Here is a 24,162-nt window from a genome sequence, read left to right as displayed (position 1 = left end):
TAAATAATTCAATGTCAGCAAATGTAGCTTTCAAATAATAAAATAAGTATGGTTCTACTCCATCTAGTCCGTTTCTTATAATTCTTTAAATATTTTTCCAATTTATATGTACCACCCTGTATATAATCTTGGGTTTCGTATATAATAAGCTAATAAAATAACAATTACAATGTTATTTTATTTACTTATTTGATTCAAGTTTATATACTAGGGCATACAGACTAGTACTTTATATTATATACACGTTTGAAACCGGTTTTAAATTATATGACTTAACCCATTACGGTGCAAGCGGAATCTTCAAAACGTTCAGCAAATGTAGAACCAGACCTATTTTTCAATTTTTGAAGTATGTGTTCCAAAGTGTAATCAACCTTAATATTGAGTTTCAGTCAGAACATTTTAGTCTATATGTTTTTATGTTATCAACAGAGTAGAAAAGAAATCTCTGAGTTTTGCTGTTGAAAATGAAATACTGCAGTCAGAAATCGATCCGAATAATCAGAGCAACTACAAAAATATTAATGAAGTTTATCTTAGAGGAAAGTCATCATCACATTTGATGAAATGACTGAGGAAAAATTTAAAAATTAATGTTAAAAACTAATTCGAATTCGCTCAATCAACGTTCAGAGTGGTTGAAGATCCGCAGAACAAACAACAGATACCCAGTATTTCTGTATGTTAATGAGAGACGTAGAGAAGTCGACAGCTGAAATAACAAATATATTGGAATTGATGATTTAATTACTAATTGTATTTTAATTGATACTATGATTTCTAATATATTGCTGGAATGATGTTGTGGTTTCATTTTCATTCTATGTAACTAATTCCGTTAAAACAAAAGCAATATGTAGATGTACCGGGTGGTCCATTGAAATCTAAACACTTTAACAATTAATGAAGGTTTAGTGATTAAAATTAATTCATGTTTCGTATTATAAAATCATAAACAATTAGTAATCAAACAAAAAAAAAGAATGAGCTTTCTAGCTTACGTACAAGTCGTAAAAATGACACTTGACTCCAAGCAGTTGGGCGTCTACGCCATCAGCAAGTCTAAAACGTTGCAGAGTAATAAGGACTCTATCAAACAGACCAAACTGGATCCAGAGGAGTTAAAGAAAACAGCCCAGGGCAATGCCTCAAGTCCATGAGGGTCCATGCAAAATATATCGGGTTTCACGACAGAATGTCCGGAGAGCTATCAAAAAAGGTGGTGGAAAAAGCCTTGTGAGGGTGGAGAGACCACTTTTGACACCAGCAGCCTTTTGAACTATTTTCTGACAGATTTGGCCCCCCTACAACCCTGATACCAACCTCCTCGACTACACCTTTTGGGTGCATGTCAAGAGAAGATCTGCAGTGTCCGTCATCCAAACACCGAGACCCTCAAAGCACTACATTGGGACGCCATGACAGATGACTACATCTGCAGCGGATGCCAGTCCTTCCACCCTCTCGTGGAGTCCATCATTGTCTCTAAGGGATCTTACATTAATGATTAAGGGAGCTCAGACACATGTATTTATGATAGTTTAGTTTTGTTGAAATGAGATTGTTAATAACAATAAATTAAATCTTGTTGAAGTTTAAAATGCAAAGTGTTCAGACTTGAATGGACCACTCGGTTGATATATTAAAAAAATAATATTTTTGATAGAAGTACAAAAATACAGTGGTTATTTTTTTGCTTCACTATGTACATAACATTCGAGGTTACACTGTATGTAATTAAAAAAGTATGTATTGAACGATTTGGTTGTCTAGTGTGTAACTATGTTCATATCACGCGTATTTAAATGAAGGATCTCTCTTGCATTTGCGGCCTAAGGCACTTTGTTTCTTCCAAGTTATATATAATACTTATAGGTATTATATTCATTTATATTTTGAAATTTGTTCGTAATAATATTGCTCCAAGGGACTGGTGCCTCCTTCTACCAGCTCTTATGTAGTTATATACATAGATGCTGCTGTTCCAAGGGAGAACTTAATGTTATAATAACTTTCGTGTCTTTCTTTATCGTCTTTATCACTACATATTTCTATATAGTGTTATGATTAAGTTGATGGTTTTCTTTCCTCATGGGATGATTATGTGGCTAGGTTTGAGATTCATGTCGTGATGGATTTCATTATCTCTTCAGTCTTATTATTTTATTTAAATGATTCTTTATTGTTAGATTTATATTTTATGAGTTGAATATTATTAGTATTATTAATTTGAATTGTTTGTCATCTGTCTCGTATAGCATTATTTGTATTTTTTTTTAAAAAGATCTAGACTAAAACTTTTTTAAAGGACCGTTTTAGCTCATTCCGATGGTCGAGGATATTCATACCGAAACATCGAACACTACTACCTTCGAAATAGACATCCCGTCATCTACAATTTATTTATCAAATTGGTCTAGATCACATTTTAGATGAGATATATTTTTTTGTAAGGTAGATTTGTGTGACCGATTTTAGACTGAACTTCTTTAAAGCACAAAATTGGTTTGATCCATTGACAACTCTGGACTGATCTAGGCTGCTAAGGTTCGTATATCTAGATAAGCAACTGCTGGCAAGATATATGTTATACAGGGAACATCACTTCCTTTTTTATCATGTGTGGTAATCAGAAAGTATAATTAGCATCAGGTTGGGGCGTTTATGAGTCATTTGTTTTAAATTCGTATAAAAATGTTTATTTTTCTATTCATTTATATAATTTGAAATTTTCATAATTCTTTGAAGGCAACTTCTCTTGCAAAAATTAATCGAAAGGGACACCAGTTGAACCAAATCAATTGGTAGTAGTTAGCCAATTCCATCAATCAACGTTCAGTACCCTGATTAGGAGAAAATAAGAAAAAAAATCGAGAGTTGACAGCAAAATACGCTATATATGTTTGTGTTAAAGTGAAGTAACTTATCTTCCTGTCAATGAAATAAATAAGTAAATACATATTGGTGTTGAAGTGCGAAATTTTTGCGTCTGTTTGATCATGACTGATTTTGATCAAAATTTCGGTTGACATCACAGTCTCAGAGAAGTTGTATGGTTTTAACGAAACAACTATAAAAAACATGATTGCATCAAAGTCCGAATGTAAATTATGGGTGCAATGTTAAGAAATTAGATTTATTTTAAAAACATCGACAACATTCAATTGTTGTTTGAAATATCTGTTTTGGTTTATTTTAAAGGGTATTTAGATCATTTTGCGTGTTTATTTATATATTAACGTTTTACAAATCCCTAAAGAGGAAAGAAAACAATTGTGTATTCTTTAATTGAGACAAAAACAGAGAATAATAAATAATCAATAAATAAAAAATATGTAAAATTGGCGTGGACAGATACAGACCGATATTTTTTTTGTTAGACCGATCAAGACATAGTTTTTTTTTTTTTTTTTTTTAAGAAACCAATATACACCAAATTTCAAGAAAGGACTGAATTATTTCAATCCGATATAAATTACATACGGAGCCCTCCAACACTACTTTCGATATTGACAACTTCAAAACTCACATGACGTTTTGAACAATTGATCTATAAAATCAGTTTTGACCAAATTTATAAATGAAAACAAATTATAAATATGTTTTTCTTATCCCTTTTTCTTCATTTAGTCGCTCTATGGTTTGATCCAACAAAATGACCATTATGTCAGACCCGTTTAGTATAGTTCCAGACCGACATCAAACACTTATCAAGAACCCTTTTTAAAACTAATTAGATATGAATTGCTTAGGTTTTTATAAAGTGTACATACCTTGATAACTATGTTTCTATCCTCTTCCCCAAAAGAAACCAAAAATCATTTTTATATTTTTATACATCTCCAAAAACCATTATCATATTTTGACGATAAATTATAAGCATAGAAAAAAGAAGTAGAAAAATAAAATATAATTTATATCCACTCTGTTGTAATAAGTAACAAAGGATTGGAAAATCCCCCCTCCCATCATAGTTTTTGACCAACTTTATATATATGTATATACAGGGTGTGGAAACTATCTATGCTGCATCTTTCATGCGCTCTCTTGGGTAAACTAGGGCACTTACACAGGTAGATTTTTGTTATGTTAGATAGCTAGTTCAAACTTGCACCAGTTGGACAAAAATGGAATCAATTGAATATTACGTTGTCCCAAATATTTGGAAAACGCACGGAAGCCTCCATGGAATTCGCACCGGGAGCGATAACTTAACTATTGCTCGAAATCTGGCAATCAGTGAGACGTTCGTTTGCGAGATTGGAAGGAATTTGAGCCCTTTAAAGGACTTAGCTTCGTCCCACACTTCGAAAAAAAAAGTATCAATTGTCTTTAAGACAGTGTTGACGAATTCATATCACTTTTGACCTCCAAACTCGCCGGATCCGAGCCCGATGGATTTTTTTGTAGGGCGCGATCGTACGATAAACCAACCAAAACTCCTGCAACACCAAAAAAAAAAACTTATTAGTCGGAACAAGAAGGAATTCCAGCATTTGCCAAATATTTAAAAAAGGCACGGAGTCCTACTTAGTATCCGCGCCGGGAGCAATAACGTAACAGTTGCTTGACCTCTGGAACTCTGTGACACGTTTGAGGCCTCTAAAGAATCTGGCTCTGTGCTACTCTTGGGAAAATGTCTAATTATCTAAAAGACTAATTTATACATCGGATCGAGAAGGAGTCCAGGATTTAGCAAGGGATTAGGGTGAAGGCCTGCTCGCGCTTTTAACCTTTTATAGAGAGTGTAATTGAGGCGGGAGGTGATTTTATTTAATAAAATAAATCAGAATCCATCAGGCTTTCAGAATCGGGTTATATTTTTTAACTGAAAAAAATTAAAAAAATATTTTGATGGCACAGAGAGCTTGTATACCCAGTGTATATATTTCCTATATTGAATTCATTGTCTACATCCCATACTCTTGCTTTAAAAAAAACCTTATATAAAAACACTTAAAACCTTTGGTTATCTATTATATTATGTCATGTCCCCATAATTACCTGTTAAAGCGACCTGCTCTTCTTTTGTATGTCACGGATCTTCTTCTGATGTTAATATAAATTACAATAGATATTTAATTATTTCCCGTCTTCAACATAGGTATAAAGGTGGTACTCCCCTCTTCATCTTTTCTTTCCTGCTCCCCCCTCCACTTCAACCCTCCGAAATCTTCTTCTTTCAATTTGAAGACTTTACTTTTTGTAATAACGTCTTGTATGAACATATTGTTATGGGTATACTAGAGTTGAGAACGGGTCCAAGATCGAATTATTTTTTACTTTTGGAATAAAATTAATTTTCCTAGACGGATTCGTACTGATATTTAGGTCCATAGAGCCTTCACATACCCTAAAGCAAAATGTAATCGTTTTCAAATCGTGGACCAATTTTTTCCGGCCTGAATCTATGGACGGATTTTTTAACCTATCCTCAATTATAATAAATTCAAGTATGATTTAGTCAGCACATTAGAACATTGTTGGTCAATGCTCAGAATTTTAAAACGCAATTGACGTCATCAATAATTCATTCTGTCTGTCTAGACCGACTTTTTTTGTATTATCGATCCAGAACGAATGTTTCTTTGAGTCTCGACTGAGCTTCTTTTAAGGAAAGAATAAGTTCGGTCCACTAAAAATCATAACGCTCTCAGATCGGTTTAGAATTTTCAGACCTACAGCCAACACTAGTGTACCAATACCCTTGGTCAAGGTTAAAAGGGAAACATATATGTATATATATAATTTGCAGCTCTACACGCGTGGTTATCTGGTACAACCAATGGTTAAATTATGGTTGGAAAAAAATTGTAAAAAAAAAAACAATTTTAAGAATTTTTTTAATCTTTATGAAATACATCAGGAGAGAAACATTAATATTTCAATGTATTCTACCACAGTAATTCTTAATCTTCATCAATATCTAATGCATAGTTACTACATTTAAAAATATTTGCGAGTTGATCTTGTCTTTACCATATATTAAATGGGATTAGTCATTCTCACAAAAGAAATCAGTTATCTGAGAAAATGGACATTTTAAAAGTGGAGACCTTAAACTTGAAGTAGTATTTATTTACGATTTCAACCCCATTATTTTTAACTTTGAGGTTTCCTCACGTCATCAAAGGCAATAAGCTTACGATCTCCTCCGTGACAGTGTCAGTGGAGAGAAGGCTGCAGAGACCGTGGACATCTCCATCCGGACTGGCTACTACATCAAAAAGTCCATTACAGCACTATACAGCCAAGAAACCCCAAAAATTATGCAGCAATGACCTTTCTCAATGTCGTCCTCATCCTTCCTTGACCTCAACTCCCTGGACTTGACAATTTGGAATGTATGACTTGCATCGTCAAGAGCCCCTAATCTCTTCGCCGGGGTGTACAGGCTGTTATTGCTTGTGAAAGAGAACATTGAACAAACAATATAGCGAAATATAGTATTTAAGCCATTCACAAAATTGGTTTTGAGTTGTTTTTTCTTGATTCTACAAAAATCACACGTTTCGTAATTTGGTAATTCAACTGCAAGATTTGTGTTTCCACTCTGGAAAAGTAACATGGAACTCCAAAAAAAACCATTCCCTTGAGCTTTAAGACGATTTTTTTATTTTTTCAAAAAGACAACTTTTCACGATACCCCTATTTAAACATTCGAAAAAATTGATCAAATCCGTTCAAAACTACCCACTTATATATATATATAAATATATATGATATTAAACATAAATATTGTATAGTTTATAATATGATTTAAAACAATAAATTGAGCAAAGCTCATTTTTATGATAACTCACAATATATTTATAAAATATAAATTTGAGCCTTAAGGTAAATAGTATATGCCTACCTAATATGTACAAATATGAGTTGGTCTATTATCTTATCTAATAGGTGTAATCTCTCTTCAATGTAAACTAAACAACGTCTTTTTATTCTCGTAAAGTTAAAAGAATAAAATCCTTCAGAAGGAATATTACCATTTGTACTTCCATTTTTGGATGTTTGACAAATGAAACCACACGGAGACCAATTGTTTTAGGCATAATGATAAAAAAAAAGGTATACTTTACTTACTCATCTTAAACATCTACTTATAATATTATACTTGTGATATATGTATGGTATGATGGAGAGATCGATAGTTGGATTTTTTCTTCTTTTTGAATTCTTTGACGAAAGCTGGTTTTGGTTATCTGGTTTTTACATCATTTGGCAACGCGTCGTCGTTTGTACCACAAATTTGAAAATAAGACCCCGCCTTTGATGACCTCTAATGATAATATATTCTCCCAACAACTTGTTAGAAAAAACATTTAAACAATCTGAAGCATAAATCAAGAAAAGAAAAAATTCCTAATTTATTTTTGAAAATCATACCCCAGGAGCGCAGAAATCCCTCATTTACGTTCTTCAACAAGGAATATCGCCTCTTCCTCCTACATTCCGTGTGTAAATAACAAACTTTTATTGCAACAAATGTAAGTAAAGTTGGCGGTATATTAATTCTTCAAAAATGCCACCATTGGTAGCAATGCACCAAGTTAGTTGTGCCCGGAAGCTGTGGACTGCGGTTATGATATTAGTGTCCTACATAGTGGGCACTTCCGATCGACAGATGTCTTGAGAGGGGTGAATTTTAGCAGACTGGACGTTCAGCCCACTCTATCCACAAATAGTAGTATAGGATGTTAAAATTTGGCGAGTTGGGGGCCACATCACCTTGATTCAGAACCTCCTGAACCACAGACTACGTTCCAAGAATGCTTGTGTGACTTTCAAAGTGTAGCAGGGGGATCTTGCATAAAGATATATCCTCCAAACCATTAATGTTGGTTTAAAGCCGGCAACACGATGTCCTCAAGGTATTTGATGCACCATTCGATGATAAAAGAACTACCCTCAATCCAAATTGGCCTGAGGAAAAAGCTGCCTGAGCCAACCAAACCAAAGCTAATGGCTTTGAACATGAACTTGCTCTTAGTCACAAAGCGTACCGAGGCCAGGGTTCGACATCCTCTCTATTAGTAACGTGTATGGTGGCTGTTGTCATGGTCGACATTTATCGTCATATACAGTTCATTTCTACATACAAGGGTGGCCTTAAGAGTTTCCGACCTAAGAAAGTTAAAATACATTTTTTAGTATTGACAGTCCGAAGGACCGGCCTTAAGACTATACTGGACCGAATAAGTAAGGACTGGCTGAGCACTACTCGAACGTAGAATAAGGTGGAGTAAATTCAAGTATTACTTATACTTATAGGTAAATATATATTTATTTTTGTGATCATATATCAAAAAATAACAATGGACATATATCATTTAGCTGTCTTTGGTTCGGGAAAAGGTAGATACTACTCACAATAGAACATCTCTTTCAAAAATAATGAAAAATACATTTCCATAAATCATGAGAAAATGTATTTTCATCGATGCATTGACTTTATGCAAAGGATAAATATTTTCCCCATACGCGCCCGTCAACACAAATGCAGGCTAGAAGGATTGTTCTGAAAATCTGATCTTCCACCACAAAGTATCGTTAATTTCTATTAATAAATTATTTTGATTAAACCTTTGGGTGCGTTGCAAATAACAATTAAATTAGCCAAAATTGATAGTTACGTTAAAAGAATAAGGCATTGATGGATTTTATTTGAAAGGGCATATTCGGGACAATATAAGTAAATTAAATGACATAGAAGTTTTAAAATACGACTTAAATTCTTATGTATCTTTACTCATCCCTTAAATTTGAAAAATAAGCCAAGAACTGACCATATATTTAAGAACCTTTATTTGAGTTACGAGAGATGTACAAAGAAAATTAAATCTGTCAGTTTATCATTATATTATTGTGACTATCAATTGTGGCTACTTTAAGTATAATTTGCAGCACACTCAAAGTATTAATAAGAATCATTTGTTGATAGAAATTGACGATACTATTAATAAGAATAAAAATGTAATCCGGGCTCAATTTTGAGAAAAATCATTATAGGTTGTTTTTGTGTTGACAGATCACATATGTACGTTGAAAATACATAATAAGAATGGGAAATCCGTTCAACCTTGAGCGTCTCTTTTGTATGTACATAATACATGAGTAACTCCTCTTGTAATAACTTGCATTTATTCAAAGAAAGAAATACATAGCCCTATCCCTCCCCCCTCCCTCATCTCCATAAACATTTTGACAGTTCTTTCATCATCCTTGATGTGTCGTTAGTCAGGCCCATATTATAGGAGGTGATATATATATATTATAAAATAAATAAACACTAACAATAATTGATGAAAAGTCCTTTTAATCGTCACATAATATAGGCTAAGACCTACCCTTTTAGGATATGTACCAAATCCGTTGCATTCAAGCCTTTAATGTGCAATATACCGTATGCATTAAAATAAAAAAGTTTTACAAGCCATATAATTGATGTAATAAAAAGAAATATATTATTTTCCCAATATATGGCTTGAGTACTGTGTATCTTGTGTTGTATAAGTGTGATCGGTTTACACTAAATGACATTAGAAACATAAGGTTTTGTACTAAAAAAACTATTTTTTGACTTGTTGACTCACTATTGTTTGAGCGGTCGTCAAAGATGGACACCAACAAAGAGAAAATACGCCCTATTTTGCTGTTTTAAGTGGTAAAGTATAAGTCAGGCGGTTGAAAATGTATATAGTCTTTATAATAATAAGGGATTATTGTATCCAAAAATTAATGACAACATATATATTCTTTAAAACAATAATTATATATATAAACACTTCTAAAATGACATACTTTTGAGCATAACAAACAAAATGCTTAAAAACACAAGACTGAACATTGTTTTTATAAAAAACAAGACTATATAAATATATATGAGAATTTGATTAGTTGTAGTTATTACTATAAAAAACTTTGTTAAAACCTCTGACCCTAAGTAGGAACGAGGACTATGTAGCAGCTTTATCGGTCAGTCTATCTGTAAACAAAAGAAAGTAATCCTCTTTCTTATCTTCTCCAAAAGATTAAGTTATTTACCTATCACAAATAGGTCTTTAATAATGATTAATTTGATTTTGTTGAAGTTTTTATAGGAAAGAGAAGACAATCACTAGACAATTGCTTTTAATTAATTAATTAGTCATTAAAAAGGTTTGCCAAATTGAACTTATTTGTTTGTTTTGATGCAATATTAAAATGAGTGAAAAAATAATTTTTTTGTACTCGACACAAGCTAAACACGTTGGAGCTAGGATTGATGTGGCTTTGCACATCCTGTACAATACCAAAGAGTGATATTACGTCGTAACCTTTATTGTAAATCCCAACTTTATCCCCAAAAGAGCTGAACAATACTCGAAATCAGTTGGTTGCACTTAGCCAATTCTTCCCAACTTTGAAATTAATTATTATTCATTCATATTCGGGCATTGTTCCCAGATAAACCAGAGCTAGTTCAATTTTTATACCACCATTCAACGTACATAACATTGACAGCAGAAAAAAACAAAACAGAAAATCGATAGTTAATGAAAAAATATATAAACAGTTGGTAGCTTGTAGCAATTTCTTTCCCAGTTTTGCCCATGGAATAATTTTTGAGATTATTATTTTTGAGAAGTATTCACAACGCTTGGCCAAAACTAATTTGAATACAAACAATCAACGTACAGACCCCTGATAAGAGGAAAAGAATCGCAAGTTGAGAGCAAAATATAGTGATTTTTTTTATGTTAGTGAGTTAACGTCGTGCAATGATGAATTTGGAGGCTATAGAAAAAAAGGTTTAACAAATTTATGATTAAAAAAATTATGCTAGTCATTGTATGCTCCGTTGGCAAGGCACTTTCCTCCATTTTGATCATCATAGGCCTCAAAACAGCCGGCAGTGAATATAGTAAAGTTAAAAACTCATGGCCTGAAAAGTCCGAGGCTTAACAAAAAAAAACACCTTTTTTTCGTTAAAATTGCCTCTTATTAAATTATTATTATTTATTTTGTTTGTTTTTCCCCCTTTATACTTATAGAGCGGAATCCCTATAACACTTTTCAAGCCATTGCTTAGCTTGAACGGTCAAGAAGGAGTCTAAAATTAAAAGACAAAATTATTTTTGATCCATTATTTTAGAAAGAACCAAGGGAGCGCACACTTAGCTACATATATAACTCACAAGCTAAAAAACAGATAGTCATTAAATTTTGACAGCTGTCTTTTGAAGGATGATGCATACTGAAAAATAGGTGAATTAAAAAATAGCGCCATCTATGTCTGAAATCCGGGATTTTTCAGTCCACGTGTTATATTATATAAAGTGATTCACAATAAGAGTTGATTGTGGCATCGACTGTAAACGGAGGATATCATATTTAAGGGACATATATATAAAAAACTATTAAATGTCTCCGGACACACGGTATGTAAACATATTACAATCATGCATTTTTAGCCGTCAACACACAAGCAAGCATGTATGATTTATATTAGAAACAAGTCTGTACAACATGATTTGTATTCTATAACGAATAATTATCAATTAATTATTATTATTCTCTATTTCTATAGATAAATTATTTTTGATTAATTATTTGATGCCGTCACAAATTGCATTTAAAAGCCCCCAGACATAACTAAAGAAAAATAGTATGATAGGTTGAGTCTACCACTTACAAGTGCAATATCGGTGTCATAGATTGCTCATAAATCAATTGAAGGCTCTATAACATAGCTAGTGTTTAATTGTAGCTCTATTTATCTCTAAAATTAAAATAAAATATAGCACCTATAATTGACCAAAGTATGTGAATGAAATATTGGAGCATGTTTGTATGGATCAAATATTCTGATTAATCCCTTGGAGCCATCGCAAATGGCACAAAATATTGCAAAAATTCACAGTCATAATGAAATAATATGATCAATTTTAATTAAAATCTTGTTGGGGACAAGAAAAGTCTCATATCTCAAATAACGGATCTAAAGCAGTAGTCTTTAAACTTTGCACCATCTAGCAATACTTTACCTTCGAGAGGAACCAGATAAATTCCAAAATTACCATTTATATTATTGTTTATAAGTGAACAAAATCAAAATTTTTGCTCAATAGTGCGTCTTCTATTGTTATTCTTTAGTTATTTCATTAATGCGCCATTGGACATAAAAGTTTGAGAAACGCTAGTCTGGAATCTAAGCAAATAATTGTGCCTAAAAACTTTTTTACCAGTGAGGAAAGTTTTGTTGATATAAAATAAATAATAACATAAAAATATTATTTGACATTTTTACTGAGGCAAACTTGAAAAACATTTTAGGAAACGGAGATTGAGAACCAGTGGTCTATACCCTGGTTCTTAAACTGTGGAAGTAGTTAATGCAGTTCATAAAATATTTTAACGTCCATCAATATGAAATAAATAATTCTTCAAAAATAGCATTTGTAAGACTTATAAATCTAAAGTGTAGGGGCGGATAAATTTCCACATATCCTCCGCAGACAAAATGGTACTAGTCCAGAGGTGGCACTGCGTAAAAGAACGTCAAAAATAGGTGGAACATCTTCTAATGTTAGGGATGGGCAAGACGTAGAGCAAAATATCATTTATGAAATTTGTAAAGGAAATACGATTATTGCTATCGATCATTTTTGTTCATTCCTTCATAGATTGTTGAGATGCTAAAATCGCCCTGGATGTTAAGTTATTAACTACTTCTGTATTATAATTGTACATAAAATAATTATATATTTTAATTGCACTACTGGTATTCAAAATGTTGAGGGCTCTCCTCTTAATAGCAGTTATTAATTTTCTCCTTCCAAAATCAAATACCAACCAACTGATTTTAACAAGGGTTTTAATTAAGTTGTTCCTTAAGTTTCGCTGCTACCGTCTTCTGTGCTCTACGAAATCTTTTGTCGTCATATTGACGGTACTTGTAGATCTTGAAACTTTCTCAGATGGTATCTACAACCTCAAAAAAATAGATAATCACTAGTCTAAACTACTTTAAAAAAACATTCTAAATAACATAACAATCCATCTCCATCAATTTAGGTATAAACCCCATAACTGGCCAATCCATATAATACATATGTAAATGAAATATTAGACCGTAATCACAAGTATTTATCAAGAAAATTTTGGAATTACTTATTTTATTGACTTATGCACAAGATTATTTTTATGCTGACGTACCGTATTCATATTATATAATATGTCAAAAAAGAATATATGTACAGCTGGTCATTTATTCTTATGGATAAATGCATTTTTTCCACCCTTTTGAAGTCATCTTTTTTGTAAAGCCGAGTATACATAAATAGATTTAGTATAGGGTAGTTAATTAACTTTAAAATAATCAAATTAAGAATATTGTATGTATATATTTAGTAACCCATGTGAAAAATATCGGCCCAGCAATTTGGGTAAAAAATATTGCAATGTGGGCCGTAGCCCACATTGCCTATTATTTGAAATTTTCAAAATATTTCCCCTCAGCTACAATGACAGCCTCGACACTTCGCCAAGGAGTAACCTGAGACAATATCTTCCATTGAAGGGACCTCCCATGCCTCCCTGATGGTTGACTCGGGGAACTAATTTCATTTGAAGTGGCTGTTGTTAGACTTACGCTCAACGGTGCTCCACCATTAATAGTCCAGAGAGCTGACGTCGGGAGATGATAAGGGTTAGAAGTCCTATTTAATTTTTTATGTATAGCTGTGGATTTATTATTTGAAAAAAAAAAAATTTAAATTTTTACCCAAAAATTTAATTTTTTTTTTTTGCTTGCCAAAAATTCAAATTTTTCATTTCAAACCAAGACCCCTCCCCAAAAAAATATACAGACCTGCATATCTAATCTCGTCGCTGCAGATGATCCCAAAGACTGTGATGAGGGAAGGATTCTTTTTATAATTATCATTATTCCTCTTTTTACGGCATAGACAGTTACCAATGACAATGCTGCAATCTCCTTGTGGTCCTTTTGAGTTTATAAGAAATTAGCCATGACTTTCCAATTTGGTTCTTGTCAATTCATTTTTCAATCTATCTGAGGGAAACTTGACGAGAAGGAAGCAAAATAAGAGTACACTATTTTTATACTTTAGCCAAACTAAAAAAAGGTTTGCCAGAGGTGTATTTCTAACCACACTGTATATTGAGTCAGGTTTGCCCATTCGTTAATATTTATCATATGTATGTAGAATAGAACATTATTTCAATCTGTTTAGTATTCAACGACAAAATCTACATATAACTTTTGATAATGCAAAAAAAACACAACATAGATAGAACATAAATAGCATTATCAAAATTGCAATAGTAAATTTCAACTTTCATAGTATGTAGAAGAATTAACATATATAAACTTTTAAGCAAAAATAATAATTTGCATATACATAGATTTAAAATAAATAATAGTTATTAATAATTTGGTGACCTTACTGAGTTGTACAATTTTATGTTTGTGCTTAGGTGAAAAGAAATAGGATCCTTATGAACAATATCAATAATTATTATTTTATGACAGATCCGTTGGAAATTTTTATAGTCCTCATTTTATTTAGAAATTTTAAAATATATATTGGGAAAAAACAGAAAAAACCAAGGAATTATCTTGGAAGTCCAAATACAGGAGGTCCCCACACCACGCAGTTTCAAACACCAGTGATTTTGCATAACAAGGTCTTTGGAATTATTCTAATATATTATATATATTATTTAATATATTTATTATTTTTTTTATAATATGATAATATATTATAAAAAACTACATATTGAAGTAAACAAGAATTTTTATATTATGTCTATATATTCATATAATAAAAGTGTACACTTTTGCTTGGAGGCAGTGTCCTGTAAGTATTTGATTTGATACATAGACAAAAAACTTTTGTTTATTATTAATTATACATACTTGCAATTTAAAAGGTTACTGTATAAATATTGATTAAGTTCCAATTATTTTACAGTATTTTAAATAAACGTAATAAAAGTCAAGTAAATATCTGATTTAGATTAAATTTTACACTATATTCTTGTATGGCATTCATTATTTTAAATAATTTATATGGAATAAAATGTTTTTTGAAAGTAAAAAATGGATTTTGAAAAACAATTTCTCCCATTTTTCGGGCTTTAGTACCAAAAAAGTCCCCGTAAACGCGGATTTTTCTTGTGATTGTTGTGTCTTGACGAGGTTGAGAAACACACACTATTTATTAGAGGAATCCAGGACGACCGAAACAAAGATCTATTCTTATTAGAAACATATTACATGCTAATCTGACAATAATAATAGATACTATTTAGTATTTATACTAAGGATAATAAACAGTACTTTATATACATATAATATCAACTAGGCACAAGGATAAGAAGAGGATGGAAGGAAAGAAGGTATTTTATCCTTCGTACATACATAACAGTTCCCAAAAACTGCAATAAGCGGGGATACCCTTGTATATAGATTCAAATATTATGAAACGCCGGTACGTTAGAAAAAGTGATACTCAAAAAGAACGTGGTCTCCCTGACAATTTGAAGAATGTTTTGAAGGAGAACAGCTTAGTTGTCATGAAGTTTCAATAGATTAGCTGCAAGTAGATATGCAATAAGATAAATAAACGCAAATCCCACTCCGTATAAAGCATATGATAAAGGCAGGAATTACTCGGATGTTGATCCTTAATACTACTCCGAGTCCAACAGGGACTTACACTTATTGATGTACACCTATTATGGTACTTCTGAATTGAGACTTTTGTCAATATGTTATTTGATTTTTATGAAGAAATGCAATCATATGGGGGGTAACTATATTTAAAATAACATTAATATAAGGAAAATATTGTAAATTTATATTGAAACGTACATACTACTATTTTATTATGCAAATTTAAAAAAAGTAACATAAAAAATTCATAACTTAGAGGAAGAAAGAGATGTCAACACCACGACGATCTTGTATATAATTAACAAAAAAGAACGATATCCCAAATCGTTAATTATTTTCGAATCTGTCAACTATACATTTTATCTACGTTTCGTCCATCCTTACATATACACAATGTATATTGTCTTCTCTTGGAGTGACCCAACACATATTGATTTCAAGATACTAATTTCTTTCAAGGGGTTCAATGTCCACTGAGCAATGTCGCTCTAGCGTAAATTTTAAAGTTTTGTCAAATGATAATAATCTCAAAAGAATTATAGATCCTTATTTTTTTTTTAAATGCAAATATATATTTATTTTTTTCAAATGACTTATTCGAAATACTAAATTACGTACCTGCAGATTGAATAAAATAAGTTTAGATAGACTAGTATTCGAATGTTTTCTGTTTGATTAACATTGAAGGTTGTATTTCAAAATATATTTGTGTACTAGCAATGAATAGACTCCAAAACTACTGGATAAATAGATCTAATTTTTGGGAGAACTGCACTGAGTCTAGATTACTTTTTCCTACTCCAAGCGTCAGAACATATTTGTATTGATACTTTGAAAATTGATATTCTCTGGTTGTAAAGTAGTCAAATGATAAAAGAATAAGAAATTCACAGATTTTATTTGAAAAGGTCGTATGAGGCCTAATATAAGTCTATTAAATCAAATATCAAAGGGTTTAAACTATAGCTAAGGGTCTTGGATATCTAATCTCATCACATCAATTTGAATAGTAAGTCTATGATTCTCTTCAATAACTCTATGAAATATTGGATTCCATGTGTATATTATAAAGTAAATAAAGATTTTTCTCCTTTTCTTGATTTATGTTCAAGAATACTTTTATGTTGACGGACCACATATTATGAAAAGTGCATAATATAACTATAAATATGTTTTCCCTCCAATCTCATGTATTTGCACTTGTTTTTATTGTGTCTTGCTCCTCCAAAAGGGCGAGGAACTAACAGCCAATCTGCGAGTAGGAGGGTAATATTATTGTGGAGTGTCAAATTGTGAATTTATCTATAAATACCTTCATACGAGTACTTAATATATATTATAATATTTGGTTTTATATATATCTCTTTGTAAAATTGCAATTATATACAAACTAGTGTTGAGACTTGGTCCAATATTAATTTTTTCGGATAATTTGGTCTAGACCCGGGATTCTCAACCTTTTTTTTGTCATGTACTACTTGTAAAACAATTATTTAACCCAAGTCCCCCTTATTAGCACAAAACATTTTAAGCTTCAGTTACAGGGGCGTTTGCAGGATTTTATTTTGGAGGGGATTTTGGAATTTTTTGAAAAAAAATTCCAAATATTAAATTCTTTTGCAAAAGGATTTCAAAAATTGATAGCTATTCTCAAATAAATTTCTAAAATCAAAAAAAAAATACAAAAAAATTTAATTTTCAAATTTGTAGGGGGGAAAAAAATCACAAATCACAAAAAAAAATTCAAAAATCCATATCTTTTCCCAAAATATTAATTGTTTTGGAGAAAATTTTCAGATATTACATTTTTTGGTGGAAAATTAAGAAAACCATTGCCCATAGACATCTCCCCACTCTGAAGATTAAATTCCTTAAAAAGAAGTGTCAGGACTTATGAATATAATGCTTTACCTATTTTAAGTAGTTAAGTAATATTTCATAAATAAACGTAGTTATACAGTTGTATATTTGAAACGCTATTATAGGTGCTCAAAGTTGATATACAATGGACAAATTTTCAATAAATCTATATAAAATATCATCAAATGGCTTTAATAATTGTAAAAAAATGCATTGAATACTACTTAATGCAAATGATACACCCTGATTTCTGAGTTAAATCTAAGTAATAGCAATAAAAATATCTTAAAATGCCTTGATTTGCACCTTTTTTGTTTCTTATTATTTCAACTGTAAATTTTTTTTTATCTACAATATGGAAATCAGATTGTATAACGATGTAATAACATATTTTAATACATTTGAAGGTCAAATATATAATAAAATTGGAAACAGAAGGATATATTTTTTATATGCGGTAAGGTTTAAGTCCTTTTACTTGCTGGTTCCATTTTGACATCAAATGGTTCACTTTTTCTTTAATTTTAATGTAAAATGGGTCTTCATTCTTATAAAACTTGGTTGTTTAGGCCCTCAAAATAGTCGTCATCAACTACGCTGACGTCATGTGAAAATATTCTATTAGTCGGGAGAGAAAGGAGTGGATCTTGGATTCATATTTGAACTTTTAAAAAGCAGATTGCAGGCAAAAAGTAGATGGAGGTTTTTTTTTTTAATTACGAATTTAAAGCTCTTTTGATAAGAATAATTCATTGAATGATTAAAATTACATCAAAATTGGATCAATAACTTGATTTACTAATTTTTGATTTTTTTCTATTGCAATTAGTATTGATTGATAATTAGTATTCTACGACAAAATAGGAAGCTCAAGAGTCTGTAGTTCTACTTTTTTTTGTAACGTCTACTGAATATATATATATATATGATTTTTGTATGTGATATTCACGTTTTTACAAGTAAAATATTTTTTTAGCTTGATTGATAATATTAATAATAGTAAAACACAACTCAAAAATGTTTTCTTTTGATATCGTATCATAACATCACCTTCAGATTTACTAGATTTACGAAACTTCTATATATTATTATTCAAAAAAAAATCTAAGACTTTACTCAAATTTTTGCAAGATATTGAATAAAACCTGATTTTGAGGTGCAAAATTAATTCTTGTAGGAGATGTGATTTATATCTGTTGAGTTATGGATTATTTTGCTATCAATTTAATTAAATTTACAAAAAAAAAAAAACACTTATTGAGTAGAAATGTGAGATATTGTAACGCAGGGGTTAGTACAAGCAGAGATGCGGAATGGGTATAAAATGCCCGACTCCTATATTTTGTATGTCACCAACTCCGACTCTAACACACAATTTTCGATGGCCTATATAAGTACTATTGAGTCTACAGAGTATAAATATAGATCTAATTTATAGCTATGGGTAGTTATTGTTTATATGTAGTAAATAATTATCCCAAGCAGTATATAGAAAACATTTGGAATATAATAAATTTAACAAGATTAACAAATGAAATACAACCTCTCACTGCATCGTACTCTTTACTCTGATGACATTGGCTAAGTAATGAACTAGCATGGTTAGTGGTCATGCTCTACCCAAAATAATAATTTAGAGGTGTAAGAGAATTGTGATTGTACAGATCATAGAGCACATTTGAAATTTGTGAAGTAAACTCATAAATGAGTTAACTTTCAAGTTTCATACATTAAGAGTACTTAATTCCTATAATTACTTATAACAATCAAGGAGAAAACTTAACGAACACTCAATATAAGTCTTAGATTATAAATAAATTATAATAATTTTGGTAGCCTGAGTCGGAATAAATTTTTCGACTCAGCTGCCCTGGTTACAAGTGTTGCAATATTGCTCGTATTGCTTATTCTTCTTTACTATTTTACTAGCGACTGTACTTGGCATTGATAAGATTTATTGGGTATCGATGAACAGACAAAACCTTGTTTTAATCATATAGAAGATGACTCCCCTAGAAATCCTTAATCCTTATTAACTCACTCACACGTAACTACTCAATACTAATGTATATCAATTCATTTGACGTGTACTATCCTCAAGAATAATAATAAGAGTTTGAGTTAAAAAAAATTATTTTGGGATGACTGATGAGTACTTAAGTCTTTAAAGGGGTCACTAATTAAAACAAACAAAATTCATTTTAACATACCAGCGTTAATATTTATTTCAATTCTTAGCATATACTGAAAATTCACATGATCTATTATGAAGGAATAATGATATAACAGACCAATAACAAACACGAACGGAAACAGTGCCCTTCGTATACATGGACACGCCTCCAATATTTCAATAATACGACTACATTATTCTTTTCTTAGATCAAAAATGTTTATATGATTTACAAAGGTATACAATGAACCCTGTTTACATGTTCGATGCTAAGTGCAGCGCCTATAATATTTCAACTATATGTTATTTCATATATCAAAAGTATGTTTAAGATCTTCATCGTAGAGAACTATATACAGTGCACCCGGTGACTTGTTGTCATATATTAATACAGACATACAAACTGTGTTTTATTAATATAAAGCTTACATTTACGATTCTTAGCCAAGTATTTTCGTTAACTAGGTCTGGAAGCATTAACAGTTGGAAGTGTATTGGGTGTTCAAGTCAAATAAATGTTAAACATTTAACACTATTTAGCAGAATTTTTGTCTTCGGTATCTAATTCGGTGCCGGATACTTTCGCCCCAACCTATTTTTTCTCAGGACATTTTGCCTCAAGGATGTTTCGCCTTAAAATATAAATAAATGAGCTTTATACGTAGTTATTATTTATTTTTGGTTAATTTTCAAATTTTTAGGGGAAAAAAATTCAAAAATCCATATCTATTCCCAAAAATATTAATATTTTTGGAGAAAATTTTCAGATATTACATTTTTTGGTGAAAAATTAAGAAAACCATTGCTATTTACAGAAAAACAAATAAAATTTCAAATAAAAAAATTCAAACATTAAATTTTCTAGTAAGAAAAAAATTCCTTCATTTTGGGAGAGCTACAGACCCTCTAGTCCACCCACTGCAGACACTCCTGAGTTATTTAACACTTGTAAAATATCCTTTGAAAATCTCAAGTAACCCTTGGAGTTCTTCCAAGTACCCCAAGGGGTACGCGTTGCCCCATTGGATAACCACTGGTCATGATGTTAGACCGTATACCGAAATTTAATCCTTGACCAAACATGGACCAATTTCTTCAGTCTCAATCTATGAACTGATTTTCTTTCCTATCCTGATTTATGAGTTGTATCATGGAGAAATGGATATATAGAGGCAAAAAGTTGATAAATATCCTGATCCAAATTTCAACTGTTTAATAAGGCGGATATAATAGAGAACTAAAGATGTGATATATTTAATTAATCCAATAATCGTCAAAACTTGAAACATTCAATTAATGATAATTCGTCAAATTTATAGTATCAGTCAAGTGGAGAGTAAAAATCTACAGGCACTAGGCTTACTTATTAAAACAGGAGTTGACGTATCAAAAAGGAAAACCAAATTACAACAGTTGCGATAAATCTTAATAAAAAAAAGTGTATTTTAAGAAAAGAAAGAAAAATAAAAGTTGTTACAAGTACTTTCATCATTTTTATCAGTAGAGTAATTATTTATTGCCTATGACAAGTAGCCCATCGAATTAAACAAATGAACCATATAGCGATTGTGGTCACTTCCTCAAAAGTGGCATTGGTCAAAAATCACGGAGAACACGACGGCATCTTATCTATGAATAGAGCAAGCTGAAACGATTGGAAAAAGCAAAGAAGATTCTAAATTTTTTAAGCCCAACCAACATTTGGAGTAAAGTTTTGCTCTTTTCTGGGAAATTTTTTTCACTGTTGATGTCACTGTGAATAAGCAGAACAGCCGTTTCATCAAAACCAAACAACCAGACAATATCTCAGCTCAGTGAGACATGTCTTCAAAAAAAAAAAAGTCCAGTGTCCAGCACAAACGAAGTCTCCCCTCCTACTTTTGTGGGCTCAATACAGATTCTTACATCGAACTTCTATGTAAGAAAGTGCTATTTTGGGCTAGAAAAAAGTTAAGGGGCAACTTTGTTTTCACTCAAGACGGAGCTTAACCTATTTTTCCCCATTTCCTTTTGTAGGAAAGGTTGCCTGATACAATCAAGGTGCGGTCTAAATATTGCTCAATGAAAATCCCCTTACGACCGGACTGAAAAAATAATTCGGTCTTGGACCGAGTCTCATCACTAATACCTAGGTATATGAAAGATAATTAACTAATTTTATGCAAAAGTAACTCATTACGTGTTTGTGCTTTTGTATATCTATGCAATGTACACATATTTATTTAAAGATTCTTTTTGCAAAGCCAAAGAATAACAGGATGTTATGAAGACGAAAAACGTAATTAAAAAATAATAAAATACTTTTCTGTCATATAGAAATTTATTTTCTTAAATTATATATTTATGTATGTATAACTTTATAATTAATTAGTATATATATATTAGTTATGAAGGCTTTCTTTCCTTTTTCTAAGTCATTTTCCTTATGAATAATGTAGGGAAGACTGTGGAATATCACAGCATGTCTTTTATTTTCCCCTAGTATAACAAAGGACTACATCCAATAAATGCCCATCAATATTGATTAACAGTTAAACCTAGTCTAACGGTCACCTAATTTATGTATGTCGCCTCACTATGTGGCCATATCCAGTTCCCACGCAGGAATTTCCTAATATAAAAAACTGTACTAAGCGGTTCTTTGAAATCCCTGGCTAACGGTCACACAAATTATATCATTCCTACTAAATACAGTGTTGTGCAGATAAATTGGGAAAATCTTGAAAGACTTATAACGAACGAACTAGATGATGTAGAAACATTTTTTTCAAAATATTTGATAGCTACATTTAATGACATTCAATTATTCATAATGAGATCCGCCTCTCTTGATAACCTCGCCCACACAGTACTAGAAGCATTGATAGGCCAAGGCGATCTCGTGGAGATCCAGCATTGTCATTGTATTGGTTCTGATTTTGCAGCTATAATTTACATTCTCTGGATGGATTGAGTAAACCAAGGAAGAAATTACACCTTCCAACACGACAGTGAACCTGTCCACAAAGCCACGGGATTCTGAAAGAAAAACCCTAGTATGTACGTTATGTTAAAATTTGGAAAGTCCAAGGTTAATAGAAATACAAGATTAGACTATCAGAGTATAACTACTTATGATAAAAATACAGTGTAGAATTGGCATGTTAAAAATGAAAGAAACTAAAAATCAACATGGTAACCCTGACAATTTGAAGAATGTTTCAAAGGAGAGAAAGAATAATGTTCATGACATTTCATTAGATCAGCTATAATCAGCCATGACATGAGAGGAAGGAGAAAAGGATATAAAATAGGACATTTGATACTCAGCAACAAATCCTCAGGGTTACGCTCCGTCTTTTATGAACACACACGAATGATCAATCAGGTTTGAAAGTCAGGAATCAAATAATAATGTCAACTACTAAGGAAAAGAAAGTTCATTCTTCAGACTACCAATTCAAAAATAACATGCTTTTCACTGATAACAACGGTACTCTAACAGTTACAGTAAGGAAGGCTCCTCTTGTTAACAGCTATACTCTTTGACGTCAATTTTATTAAGCGTGGTGGAAGTCAAACATCAGTCGCATAAGTGTTATAGTACAATCTTGTATTTATATTAATCTAAGGCTAGCCAAAGTCAAACTAACTCCGAGTAATTGTATCAAAAACAAAGTGTTTCAACTTTACTCAGTCTCCTCTACTTCTCTTACATTGTTTATTTATTTTAATAGTCCCTCCACTATTTACATATTTCTATTCAATTAATTAATTATCCATTCTCCTTCATATTATGTATATATTTTATCTTAATACATCATTATTAACATGATGACTAGGCTCTTTAAAAAATAAAAAAAACTATTGTATCACTTTTTTTTTTTTTTTTTTTTGAATTTGCAAAACCATACTAATTCGCTCTCCTCTCTTCAACCATTTCCAGGTCCCCTCCTTCCATCCAGCCTACACGTCGGGGATGGTCGCTCAAGTGAGGATGACTCAGAGGGACTTAGCTTTGGCGACTACCTCGCCATTGGCGTATGTGTGGCATTCCTTGGAATCATTTATATCATCGCCATCATATTCTTCATCTTCATGAAAAGAAAGAAGCGTCGAAAGGAAAGGCTTCGTCGCCAGTTCCTCAAACCTCCCTCCACTCTTCCTCCTGGACTAAGATACAAATCCTCTGTACTCCTAGGACTAGAGGCTGCTTTTGTGTCGGAGCTTCAGAAAAATGCGCGGAATAATGGGGGATTGCACTTAAATCATCATGGGATATCAACTTCCTTAGGATCCACGAGGATAGATGAGCCCGTTTATGATATTACTAAGGTGGGTTAATTGTTAAATACTGATTATTTGGATTTCATTTTTATTAAGGATTTTGTATAGGTGCTACATTCTACATTCTTTTTGGGTGTGGGTGGACATTTGAGAAGGAAGGAGAGAGAACTTCTTTTTGAAT

At 31.6% G+C, this 24,162-nt stretch overlaps 1 protein-coding gene across 3 annotated transcripts in view; it reads left to right on the top strand.

Annotated features, from left to right (window-relative positions):
* The window catches only part of sha (shavenoid), a 117,440-nt gene that overhangs the window by 89,551 nt on the left and 3,727 nt on the right, over positions 1-24,162 (top strand). For all 3 annotated transcript variants that reach the window (XM_040714151.2, XM_040714152.2, XM_040714150.2), the window contains one exon: positions 23,641-24,029. In XM_040714151.2, the coding sequence (XP_040570085.1) occupies positions 23,641-24,029 (389 nt within the window). The remainder of the gene's footprint in view (positions 1-23,640; positions 24,030-24,162) is intronic.

Source organism: Lepeophtheirus salmonis, chromosome 8 (assembly GCF_016086655.4).
Source record: "Lepeophtheirus salmonis chromosome 8, UVic_Lsal_1.4, whole genome shotgun sequence".
Taxonomy (NCBI): Eukaryota; Metazoa; Arthropoda; class Copepoda; order Siphonostomatoida; family Caligidae; genus Lepeophtheirus; species Lepeophtheirus salmonis.
This window is presented reverse-complemented; position numbering and strand designations above follow the sequence as displayed.